The 13,199-nt window shown below is 39.8% G+C and overlaps 1 protein-coding gene across 1 annotated transcript; it reads left to right on the top strand.

The window, feature by feature from the left end:
- The first annotated feature begins 212 nt into the window (after positions 1 to 212).
- Positions 213 to 10,072, top strand: LOC128668827 (putative uncharacterized protein DDB_G0286901). Its single transcript, XM_053742624.1, has 5 exons — positions 213 to 234; positions 768 to 1,162; positions 1,649 to 1,828; positions 4,347 to 4,604; positions 9,575 to 10,072. The coding sequence occupies exons 1-5, from the start codon at positions 213 to 215 to the stop codon at positions 10,070 to 10,072; spliced, it is 1,353 nt and encodes a 450-aa protein (XP_053598599.1).
- Positions 10,073 to 13,199: the final 3,127 nt, after the last annotated feature.

Genomic DNA, 13,199 nt, shown 5'->3' with positions numbered 1-13,199 from the left:
ACGATCGACAAGCATTAGAAGCACATAGATGGAAGGAATGACAGATACATTTCATCAAAAATAAATTTGGTATATCTTTTGCAAATAGAGCAGCTAAAGAAAGATGTCGTCCAAACATATTATTGGCTCCATCGGACGCATAACCTATCATATTCTCTTTATAGGGAATATTCTCTTTTTCGAAAAAATTTTTGCAGGATTGATGCAAGGCAATGGCAGTACAATCTGTTACAGGTATCAAACTCAAGAAATGATCTTGAACATCAAAATTTACTGCAGTTCTTACAACAAGAGCCATATGTTTAATAGTCGATCGATCTGTGCTCTCATCAACTATTAATGAGAATTTTTCTTTTCGCAATCGGTCTACTAATTCTTCATAAGAAACTTTTCCAGTGACATTAGTTATTATTGCATGTGCTTTTGTCCTTCCAAAAGTGATTTGTTTTGCTAGTTCCGAATCAGGACAAATTGACTGCACAAGGTTCTTTAGATCATCTAAAAAAACATAATACGCATATTGATTATCTCTAATTCATCGCAATAATAATAATAATAATAATAATAATAATAATAATAATAATAATAATAATAAACGCCCGCGGTGCATGTTGTGCGGCCAGCGGGGGTCTTATTTACCCCGTGGCGCATCGTGGGCAATGTAGGCTGGCCTCCCATCTGCTGGCCTACCAATCGCACAACAAACTTTACGTTGGGTTAACTCCCCAACGTAAAGTAATACTGAGTTCAAGACAATACTGAACCAGGAAGTGCTCCCCACAACCTGCCCTTCTCGGATGAGGGCAACCCACTAGCTGGGCGGAGTACCGAGATTCCGAACGATGACGACCTTGGCGAACAACGGACTGCATTTAGGTGGACGGAGGAATTACGAGCCGATCTCTTGATGTGCTATAATAACAGTGAACCGGAGCGGAGAGGCTACATGGCGAGGATGCATGCTCTCTGGAGCAATATGCATCCTAACTACAGCCATCTGTCACAACAACATCTCAGAGACTATGCCTCTCATCTCCGGCGAACACGGAGATCACTGTTAAGGAACAGACGATTATCTCATCGTCTGTCTTTTCCAGCACAGTTACATCAAGAGAGACGCCGTTCTTCTGAAGACGCTGACAATGATTTTGAAAGGCGACAAGTATGTATCTCAAAGAAGATACACTACCCAAAACAGCTACTTGACACGGTAAACCAAGAACTATCTGCCCGGATTCAGGAAGACTCTATTTTGCTCACCATCAATCAAGCTGTCTATGATGCTGCTTCCTCACTCTTACCTCCAGCGAGGAGAAATATTTCTTCTCCTGAGGCAAAGATGAGAGGGCGCATTGGGCAGCTGTCACTAAAGATTGATGATCTCCGGAAACATGTCTCCCGCATTCAGTGTGTGATTGAGTATGTAAATACACGTAAAGCATTTACATCCAAAGTCCGCCGCATTGCGGCTGGACTACGCTATCAGCATCACACACTGAATAAGGAGAATCTTCTTAATATCAAAGAAGGTTCCCTTAACAGGTTGCGGGCTCTAGTGACTGCTAAAAAGTCACTAGAGAAAAAGCTGAAGCGGCTTACCGATAACTCTTTGTTTCGGTTAAGTCCTTCACGCTTTCTGACACCTAAGACATCTGTTTCTGGCGATTCCCCATCCATCGAGCAAGTAGAAGCTTTCTGGTCCGAGTTGTATGGTGATCAACCGAACGTGAATCGTGACACTCCAGCTCTCAACGACTTCGAAGCATTTTGTCGACAACATCGCAACGACAATGCTGATGAAGAGAGCCCCGAAGTCAGCGTGAAAGAAGTTCGTTCAGCTCTGAACAATGGTAAGAACTGGGCTGCTCCGGGTCCAGATGGCATTAACCTATTTTGGTGGAAGAAATTAACTTCTACCCATAGTCATCTGGCCCGGATTTTTACAGCGTTCATCAGAGGTAATGAACCAATTCCATGCTGGCTTGTAGAAGGGCGAACCGTGCTCATCCCAAAGAAAGGAGACTTGTCTGACCCGAAAAACTACAGGCCTATCACCTGTTTGAATGCGGTTTATAAGATTTTCACCAAAATCTTGAATAATCGCATTCTGCAGGAGATAGACCCTGTATGGCAGCAGATATACGAACAACGTGGCAGTAAAAGAGGCCTGTCAGGTTGCAAAGAGAATCTGTTAGTGGATCGTTGTGTCATTCAAGACGCGATCTGCTATCAGCGCAACCTGTCAATGGCCTGGATTGACTACCGCAAGGCATTTGACTCAACATCTCATGAGCTTATTCTCTTTTTGCTCAAATGCCTTGGGGTCAATCGCGATACAGTGGGATGCATTCGGCGTACGATGCAGCTTTGGCGAACACGGTTCCACATTTCATGTGGCAACGACAAACGTGTAACCGAAGCTGTACAGTACAAACGAGGAGTCTTTCAGGGAGATTCTCTGAGAATATCTGTTGCGCTACGCCGCACCCGTGAATACTCAGTAAGTCCATCAAATGATCGAAAGTATTCGATCACCCACTTACTCTACATGGATGATCTGAAGGTGTATGCTTCTGATGAGGAACACCTTCAGACAGCCTTGAATATTGTAGGGGAGTATACCCGGGATGTTGGCATGGCTTTTGGGTTGGACAAGTGCGCGGTCGTTAATCTGGTGAAGGGTAAGTGTTCTGATGTGCGTGAGGATATCGAGTTAGTAGATGGGAGCGTCATTGACCATCTTGACGCCGGAGAGTCGTACAAATATCTAGGGATTGACGGGAGTCCTATGCAGGACGCCTCGAAAATCAAAACGACTCTCTGCAGCGAGTATGTGCGGAGACTCCGGAAAATCTGGTCATCAGAACTTTCCGGGAAAAACAAAGTCTCTGCAACAAACATGCTTGCTGTCCCGGTACTCCTCTACTCTTTCGGTGTTCTGAAATGGGCCCGAAAAGAACTCAGAGATCTCGATATCAAGACACGCAAAGTCATGAATATGAATCGGAGCATGCACCCTAAATCCTCCATCACCAGATTATACCTTTCCCGGCACATCGGAGGGAGAGGTTTACAGAGCTTGGAGTGTCTACACGATCGTTTGGTTTTGGGTATAACATACGAGGTTGTCAATTTCACTGCAGATGAAAACGACTTCCTTATGCAAATTGTTCATAGTCATGAGAATAGGCATAAGGGAACGTTTTTATATAAGGCAGCAATCTACGCGGCAAAATCCCTCGGTCTTGGAAGAGTAAACCCTCTTATCGAACTCCCTAAGGAGGAATTTAAGAGGGTCATCAGCAATGCTGAGCAACAAAAACTGCTCAGCACACATATGGACAAGTCCATGCACAGCGTGTTCTTTAAACACGTGCGTGAACATGGCTTGTCCGAGCAGCTGACGTTTTCCTTCCTCAGGTCAGCTGGCCTGATGTCTGAGACCGAAGGATATATTTTTGCCTGCCAAGATGGTGTTATCAATACTCTTGAATACCGTGCTAAAGTGCTCCAGATGCAGCTACCCGACACTTTGTGTAGGGTGTGTAAGCAACATCCTGAGACGCTTATGCATCTGTTGTCAGCATGTCCTGTGCTGGCAAGAAATGCATATGTCCAGCGTCACAATGCTGCTCTGCGAGTACTTTACTACCACCTAAGACATACTCACGGTATCGATAAAACACCAGTGCTGCCTTATCTGCCAGGAGATATTCCGCAAGTTGTTGAGAATGACCGTTGCCGTATTTATTGGAACGTGCCATTCGCAACAACGCGGAAAATCGATCACAATAAACCTGATATTGTGCTCTTTGATAAAACCGCTCGTGACATTTATGTTATCGAGTTCTCAGCACCTGCTGAGTATAACATCACGGTTAAAGAAGAGCACAAACACGAAATATATCAGGATCTCCTGTTTGAAATTGGCAAACTCTACCCAGGCTACCGTGTCAAGCTTGTCGTACTTATTGTTGGCGTCCTAGGAGGGATGAAACAGACTTTTGTGTCTGCATTGGCTAAAATCCCAACTTGTTCTCCGCAAGTTGAGTTTTTGGCATCGCGGATGCAAAAGGCTGTTATTCTCGGATCCCTCCGTCTCCTAAGGCAACGAAACTTGGCCTGCTGCGCATGCTGATCATCTTGTTGATGAAGCATCGCAGCAGTAATGATTTGGCGCTCAGGTGAGGCCCTCGGTAGAGTCGGACTACCGGGGATAACCCCCTGAGCATTTAACTAAAAAAAAAAGAAATAATAATAATAATAATAATAATAATAATAATAATAATAATAATAATAATAATAATAATAATAATAATAATAATAATAATAATAATAATAATAATAATAATAATAATAATAATAATAATAATAATAATAATAATAATAATAATAATAATAATAATAATAATAATAATAATAATAATAATAATAATAATAATAATAATAATAATAATAATAATAATAATAATAATAATAATAATAATAATAATAATAATAATAATAATAATAATAATAATAATAATAATAATAATAATAATAATAATAATAATAATAATAATAATAATAATAATAATAATAATAATAATAATAATAATAATAATAATAATAATAATAATAATAATAATAATAATAATAATAATAATAATAATAATAATAATAATAATAATAATAATAATAATAATAATAATAATCAGATTATTTCAGTAGTAGGTAGTTTTGAGAAAGAAACGAACACCAACACACCTTTAACATTACTTAGGTGTTTTAAACTTTTAACATGCTTATGTAGAAGGAATTTTCCTCCACCACACTTTAAATCACATCCACATGCCTTACAGTGAAAATAATCATTTCCCTTCCGACTTGCTTTAACCCAACCTGCATATTCTGCTTCTTTTTCCCATAGTTGAGAGTATTTTTGATTGTAGTGCATCTTTTTTAATTTACGAGGAGGAGAATTTTCTTCGTTTTCAGTTTCACTTTCGCTCATTTGAATAGTGTTCAATTGAAACGTTTTAGAAATTACAATCAGTTATTTGTTAATTGAATCGCGTTAGATATAGAGTGTAAACACATAGATGTAGAAATCGTATGTAGAAAGAGTTTTAAGATCTAACGCCACCATGATGTTTGTTTTTTTTTTTTTTACTAAGCCTCCATGATATGACCTGTACATCAACCTGTAACGCCCTCTATTTTTAAGTAAATTCGATGAATAAATCAAAGGGTAAAAAAGCAAGAGAAAGATTACGAAAAAAAAAAAATTATAGTTTCAATATTATTTTCATGGAGGTTTGATTTGAATTTTTTGAAAACTCCAAAAGTTGGTAGATTTTTGCTACAAAGTGGTAGGTTTGACTACGACACTAAAAGTTGGTAGATCTACTGAAAAGTTGGTAGAGTTCGCAGCACTGTGGTGGTGGTCGATAATTACTCGCACGATGTATTATACGCTCTTGGCGTATAGCACGACTCACTAACTTGTCCATAGAACGACCTAATACTGATCCCTGTGGACATCCCCTTATTGGCTTTATATTCTCGTTTCCAAATCCCTATGACATTGAGACTGCCCTGTCTTCAAAGTAACTTTGCTCTCCCCTACAAACATTTTTTAGGCATTCCCTTTTCTTCAATCCTTCGAGTACTCGCGGCCACCACACGTTGTCAAAGGCGCCAGAAATATCGAAGAGAAGTCCGATTGCCAGATTCGCTGTTGTCGAATCCAGCAAGCGACGCATCTCAACGATTGCATCTTCAATCGACCTTTTGGCCATAAATCCAAATTGTTGACTGGAGATCTTATCCCCAGCTACGACTGTGGTGGTGAGTCCCGACTTAATTAGTCTCTCAAATACCTTCCCGATTACCGAAAGTAAACATATTGGCCTGTATGATTTGGGGTCACTCGCGTTTTTGTCACTGCTCTTAAGGAGCATGATAATCCCATCCTCTTTCCATGACGTTTGGAAAACTCCTCACTCTATAACGTTCTCCTCTATTTTACGCGTCCCACGGCGGAGTGAGGTTGGCGCTCAATAGCCGTTATGGCTCTCCGTTGGTGAAAATAACTGAAAAATATAATAATATCAACCAAAAAAGTCCCACCTGGAGATATCCCGAATCTCCCTGGACTCACAGCTCTGCTCAGGCTGGGTTAGATATCCTATGCATATACAAATTATAAAAGAAACAATAATGCCATATAAAAAAATCAATATATTAAACGCAAAGATAATTTACTGCATGTATTTCTCGCACGTGATAATAAAAAAAATATGATTAAATAATAATAATCGCAAATAATAAGGTAATAATTATAAATTATAGTTTCACTCGCATGTGATAATTTAAACATAACTTAAAAATAATCTTGAAATAATTCTTAAGTATTTCCAATAAAATAGTTCTCGATGGATAGTTTCCACTAGTGCATATTACGCGGAATTCACAACAATCTCAAAATAAATTAATAATTATAACAATAATTATTCAGATAATCCATAATAATTATAAAAGAATATTCATAAATTTTTGGTATCAATCGCACGTGATAATTCAGAATATAATAGTAAACACAGGTAAATAATAATTTTAGCAGTAATAATTCACATTAAACTAGAGGATAATACGGATCCAAAAAATGATGACTAGTAATTATTGTCGCATATAAAAATCAGTTATCAATACTGATGTTACTGATCTATCAATAATTATCGAAACCCAGTCGCATATAGTTGGGTATAGGCAGAAAACAATATTCACTACGTGAACTATTAATAAATAATATTCAACTATTTCCAAATCATCATTTGGTATTATTTATAATAATAAATAGATTCATTTATTACATTACTATCCACTGGGTTCCATAATTATTCACTTCATCATATGCTTGAAACCTTTATTATTACTAGAGAATCGCTATCTCTGTTACGCTCACGCGATTGCAAATAGCCACCAACGCGGGAAAGCAAAATTACACGCCAATCAATTAGTCAGAGGTACTTACAGTCGTCGCCGATGGACAAGACGCGTACAGGCTCCATTGTTTGGAAACTTCTCAAAATTATTCGTAACGACAATAATGCCGACTTAGGTGGCAATCAATAATCTCAAAATTTTTGCGCACTAACTGAAATGGCGTCTTTATAAATTTTAATATAGCAGCAACAGGCACACACACTGCTTGTACAGCTGTTTATCCACGTCTGACCATGGCAGCACGTGAATTTCATGCCGGCACCTCGGCCGGCGCCATCTTTATATTTCTCTCTTACTTTGACCAATGGAGTTTTATACCCGTCTCATGCTAATATTCAACTAGTACCCCCCACCAAAATATGGGATGTTAACTGTGTAATTTCACTTGCTTCCCACACTAAATGTCCATTTGCATCCCGCATTATTAATTAGAAATACTATGAATGCCGAATCAATCAATGATTTACGCGTATCAACCGGTAATTTATTTATAAATTAATAAACTTAAAGATGTAAACTGTTGCGCCGACGCGCATGCGCTGACCAACTATAATAATTACAAGCATATAAATAAATGCATGACTATTTTCCCAGCCTTCTAAAAATTCAACTATATGCGTGTAGTAATCAGTGAATTTTCCTGACTACACCACAACTTATGCATAACAAATCAGATTCATAAAAATGAAGTAATGATTAAAATAAAATTATACATGTAGACAAAATAATCATAATATTAATGTATGGAGAGACGTGTGAGCAGCGTGTGCTGCCATCTGTTGCCCACCAACCTGATGTGAGACTCTCGCGATATTTAAATATCGTGACAACTCTAAGCATCTATTGTATAGTTCTGAGAACTCCCCTGACAAAATTATTCCCGCCTTGTTCATCACCGCATTCTCCACTACGTCTGTTCCGGGTGATTTTTTATTTTTAAGGGTATTTAAAATTTTGTAGAGTTCACACGGGGTGAATAAATTAGCATCCGCGGTGTCTGGTGGCGTCTCTGAATTTACTCACGTTGTTTATTGCTCTTCCGTTTCTTCCTCTGGATTGTCGTCTACAATGTGTGTCTTGAGAAAGCAGCTAGCTGTGTTCTTAAAGCTTTCCGTGGATTGTCCGTCACGCTGGAGTGTAGTTAGCTCTTCGTTAACTGGGTGTTTATCTGCCTGGAGCTTGTAAATGATGCCCCAGTGCTCCTTGTTACCGTTCAACGTGACGAATTCTCGCCAACGGTTTTCTCTCTGTCTCTTAACGTGTTTTAAGTACGTCTTACAAATTGTTAATTATGTCTTTTTAAGTTTTGTCCTTACGTCTTCTTCCATCTCCTTCTGGTATCTCCTTCTAGCTTTGTATACCACTCTCTTTTCTCTCGTTAATTCTCTGGTCTACCACGGGTATGATCTCTTGTGCGGCTTCTTCCGCGGGATAGCAAACTCACATGACTCTACAATCGTTTAAGTGAGTGCAACGGCATACCTTTCCACGTCCTCGACCGATTCCAGTGCAAGACCTTTAAGATTCACTCTTGCGAGTTCCGGTAGTTTCTCATGGAACTTCGCCCAATCGGCTACACTTCACTTTGATAACCACTCAAAGTTATCTTTTTGAAAAACATATAAGGTTTGAAAATTTTGAATTTTTGCCAAATTCGAATGAACATAGATCATTTATTAACTTACATGCGCGCGCACGCACCCGCACACACACACACACACCCCGGTGTGTCATTTCTCTTGCCCCTTGGTCTTATTGGGGAGAGTTATTTTGCCTTCTTTTAAGAGTTTTAATCCCTTACTCATATTCCAAGATCTAGCATGAACTCATACACTCATGACCCCGGCTTGTACTCCGGCCATCTGAAACCTATATCAGCTAAGTTACCTTGTCCATGTAGCTGTTCACTTATGGACCTAACCACTTGTGGTCATAGCTCTGGACTATCCGAACCATCGCCCCTTAAGTAGTAAGAACCGAAGTCCCTGACCTCGAGGTAAACACCTTAAACTAAAGTTTAATATCTGAGTCTCTCGGGCCTTTTCCATGCGAGCACTGCTCTCAGCCAGTTTGGCCCTGCGGTCCACCGGCTTTCGAGCTAGTCTAGAGTATGAGAAAACTTGTTCAGCTTTTAATTTTTGCACTTTTGTACTTTTGTACTTTTTTACTTTATTTGACTTATCGTTAATCAAGATTGTATACTCAAGGATTTCCTTGAAACACTTACACCAGTGTGCGCGCACATGAGCACGCACACACACACATTTGTTAGGTATTTTATACCCTTGTATCCCGAACTCTTGGATACTTGAATCGGCTCTCTGAGAGTCTACCGCTTTTGTCTTCTTTCTTTCCCAAAACAATAACGTCTCTCTGGATCGGCAGTGACACCTGTTGGCTTCCCTTTTTGTACTTGTGGTGGTAGCCACAAAGAGGCCAGTGTGTGCTTGCCCGGCCCATTTTAGGTAACTTTTGGGCCATACTGCCAAGTAATAGGGTAAATGAAGCGATCTCTGGTACCGACTCAAGCGAAGTTTTAACGCTCTTACCAATTTCAACTATAGATAGCAACACTGTGATTGCAAAGCCACTCAACAGTTCACCTATTGCATCTTCTAACCCATACACTCGCACATTCAATCAAGACAATCTAAATCTAAACGCACTAGCTCAAGAATTTGTTTCATACTCACATGGATCGTTGAATAAAGAAGAAGCACATCAAGACGTTAGTGCTTCATCATCAGGAAAGCGTAAAAGAGGACATCCAACAAACCTGGCAGCGCTGAAAGCTGGCGCTAGTTCCACCAGCTCAATTACTGAGTATCTTCTTAAAACCATTTCCATAGGAAATAATCCCGCTAGCTCAACACCTGTCTCACCAACAGCAACTTCTCCTCCGTCAAAAATTCTTCGCTCATCGTCTTCATTTCCACCTTTTTGTCATAAAAGTGCTAATTCTTCAATATCAGACTTGTCACTCACATTAGAAATGTCGCATATTGCTCCCGTTTCACTAGCAGATGTTCTGTCAACCTTAGAGAGATGGAGATCAGAAGATAACGCAGAACAGGAAAAAAAATGAAAGAGGAATTGTTAGTTGAAATTTCTTCGGCACGTGAGGAGCATTCCCGCCTTCTGAACGAGCAAACTTTGAAACTGAAAGAAAAGAACGCGGCTCTCAGACGTCAAGTGACGGATCTTGATGCTCGAGTTTCAGCACTTGAACTCAATACTCAATCTGACAGCCTAGAAGGTAACATTTCTGCTGGGAATTTGGCTATTTTAGAAAAGCGTCTCATAAAGGCCAGTATTTCCTCCCTGGATAAATTTAACAGGAAAAACAATATAATTGTAAGTGGCCTAGTTTCAGACACCTCCAACGCAATGTAAGCTCTGAACAAATTTATCAAGGTATATTTCGACATGGAACACGCTGTTTTGTCGGCTAGTTGGATCTATAAAAATAAGCCTGTCATCAAAGCTACGCTCAGAGATACCAACGTCAATAAAACAATAATGACCAAGAAGAAATCCCTAAAAATACCTGTCTACATCGATCATGATCTTACGCCTGCGGAAGAACTTGCTAACCATAAACTGCGCTCAGAGGCCAAAAAGCTAAAGAGTGAAGGAAAATCAGTCAAAATCGGTCATCCGCGTATTTATATAGATAGAGTGAGTTACAATTATGACCCTGTACTTCAATCAATAGTGAAAGCTTCAAACTTGGGAAGCAGCGTGCCGCAGACCCAGCCGAGAGATGCCTCTCACTCCGTCAACGTCAACTCACTGCTAGCGGCAGTGAATACTCACGAGCAGTTTCGACAGTAAAGTCGGCACCAGCCGTACCGTTAACCACACCATATGCTGATACACTCAAATAACCTTTTGGAATGTTCGTGGCCTATGTAATCTAAGAGACTTTGTTAATTTCTCTGGAGACGTGCTTTGTATATCAGAAACCTGGGCATCCTCTACTAGCTCACTCTCTAGCTTAAATACTTAGAATAAAACCTCATCACCAGCTATCAAAAACAATGTTTTTGGTCGCAATAGCGGGAGGCTGCTCACTCTTATAAATAGTAGTAATAGTTTTAGTAATTACTAAAGACTGGATCTTTCAGAAATGCATTCTAAATGGACTCACACTTATTATTGGCTCTATATACCTCAGACCAGAGTTGAAGGACGTGGAAGCGCACTTACAACAACTGCAACTAACCATAAACAATTTTCTTTCTCTTAATTATGACGCCATAATTATCGGAGGGGACTTTTACGCTAGAATAAGTTACTTGCTACCAGAAGATGATACCCTGTTTAAAGCTACCAAGCTAAAACCCATCAGAGCTATCTGCGATGTCGTTACGAATCGTCAGGGCACCTTAATAATGGACCTCATGAACAGCAATGGATTAATTCTTCTTAATGGTCGCACTCCAGGCTATTATCCAGGTGGGTTTATCTTCAGAAAGGCCCTGGGAAAAAGCACGGTAGACCTCATATGGATCAATACACTTGGCATCAATCTGGTTAATGGCATGAAAATCAAGTACATACTCACCAACTCCGACCATTTATCGGCTTCGGTCAGACTCACCTCGAATGCACCCAGAACATACTGCGTACCAAATGTAAAGCGGCCCCCAACCCCTCAGTTAGTATGGAACTCAGTTCTCACAGATTGCTATAGGGAAAAATTACGCTGGTCTTCTCTTGTGGCCCAGGACTTCAACATCTTCAATCGATTCCTTGAATCGTAATTTTTGTAACGTTCTTACCAGTGTAGCCTGCGAGCTAAAGATGGTCAAGCTATTTACTCACAAAACTCCATCTATTACGTATGTATCTAAACCCTGGTGTGATATGGACTGTAAATGCATGGAAAAAGCCACCACGCTACTACTGTTCCGCTGCAAGGAAGAGGGTCAAAACTCCTTCTTATGGATCACATATCTTCGTCAAAAAAAAAGAATACTACTCCTTGCTCAAAGTAAAAGCCCAGCAATATTAAGCTGACCTCTCAAATTGCTTCAATAATTCAAGGAAGCCGTCAGATTTCTGGATAGCAATCAAACTGGCAAAGGGTAAGCCTGCATCAAACGAGCCGTCCTTGGACACCTGGTATGAGTTTTTTTTACTAATGTATACCCACCCCAAAAGTACTAGTAGTCTTAACCTACCCAAAGAACACCATTGTACCCTAGACTGTGAACTTACAATGGCCGAATTGATGAAAAGTATAAATAAATGCAAAAGAGGCAAGTCACCAGGTTTAGATACTATTAACAATTATTTGATCAAAGAGCTGCCAGTAAACTTGCTTTGCTACCTTTTGGTTTTATTCAACAAAATATTCGAAGTCGAGGATTTTCCAGTAATTGGTCGAAAGTTATAATGTTTATGCTCTTCAAGAAAGGTGACAGCTAGTCACCAGGCAACTACAGAGACATTGCCTTAATCAACTCGATAATCAAGATCTTTACTCAAATCCTACACGATCGCCTTAGGCAGTGGGCGGTAAGCCAAAATCTTATCCCGGAAGAATAGGCCAGGTTCTGCACAAGCAAAGGGTGTGCAGACAACGCCTTTCTGGTGCTTTCGCTGTTGCACATGCAGTTACGCTTTCCGAATGCCTCAGCTTACATACTCTCCGTAGATTTTAAGCGAGCTTTTGACACTGTACCCCACGATAAACTGTGGGCTAAGCTAAAGCAACTGGGAATCAGTAACAAATTTATCCGCTTGTTTAAAATTTTCTACGATAAAACTTCAATGTTCATAAAGGAAGGTAGCTCTTTATCCAAACCCATTTAGGTTACTGAAGGAGTGCTTCAAGGAGAACGCCTCAGCCCTCTTTTGTTCATATTGTACATTTCTGCCATCATAGACTTTTTCAAATCCCGGGGCTCAGAAGGCCTCAGCCAGGACGGTTTCTTACAAATCTTGATGCTACTTTTCGCTGATGACATTGCAATACTAGCTCACTCCACAGTGAAACTCAGACTAGCAATTAAAATATTGGAGGGATACTGCGATTAAAACTGCCTCACAGTCAATGTTAATAAAACTAAGATCATGGCATGCAGAGCTTCAGGTAGAACAAAAAAAAGTAGATAATAATTTCTGGTACAAGGGAGAAGCTATTGAGGTGATTGGCTCTTACACTTATTTAGGTGTACCCATCACCAGTAATTTGCAGGGCGTGC

The sequence above is a fragment of the Microplitis demolitor genome, chromosome 10, assembly GCF_026212275.2.
Source record: "Microplitis demolitor isolate Queensland-Clemson2020A chromosome 10, iyMicDemo2.1a, whole genome shotgun sequence".
NCBI lineage: Eukaryota > Metazoa > Arthropoda > Insecta > Hymenoptera > Braconidae > Microplitis > Microplitis demolitor.
Note: the sequence above shows the minus strand (reverse complement) of the source record. Positions and strands in the feature narration are given on the sequence as shown.

Excerpts from the sequence above, each read along its gene's own strand:
- LOC128668827 (XM_053742624.1), top strand. The coding sequence starts at position 213 with ATGGCAGTACAATCTGTTACAG. Across the intron at positions 1,829-4,346 it reads CCGAAGTCAGCGTGAAAGAA|AATAATAATAATAATAATAA; the intron begins GTTCGTTCAGCT and ends AATAATAATAAT. Across the intron at positions 4,605-9,574 it reads ATAATAATAATAATAATAAT|CCACTCAACAGTTCACCTAT; the intron begins AATAATAATAAT and ends GTGATTGCAAAG.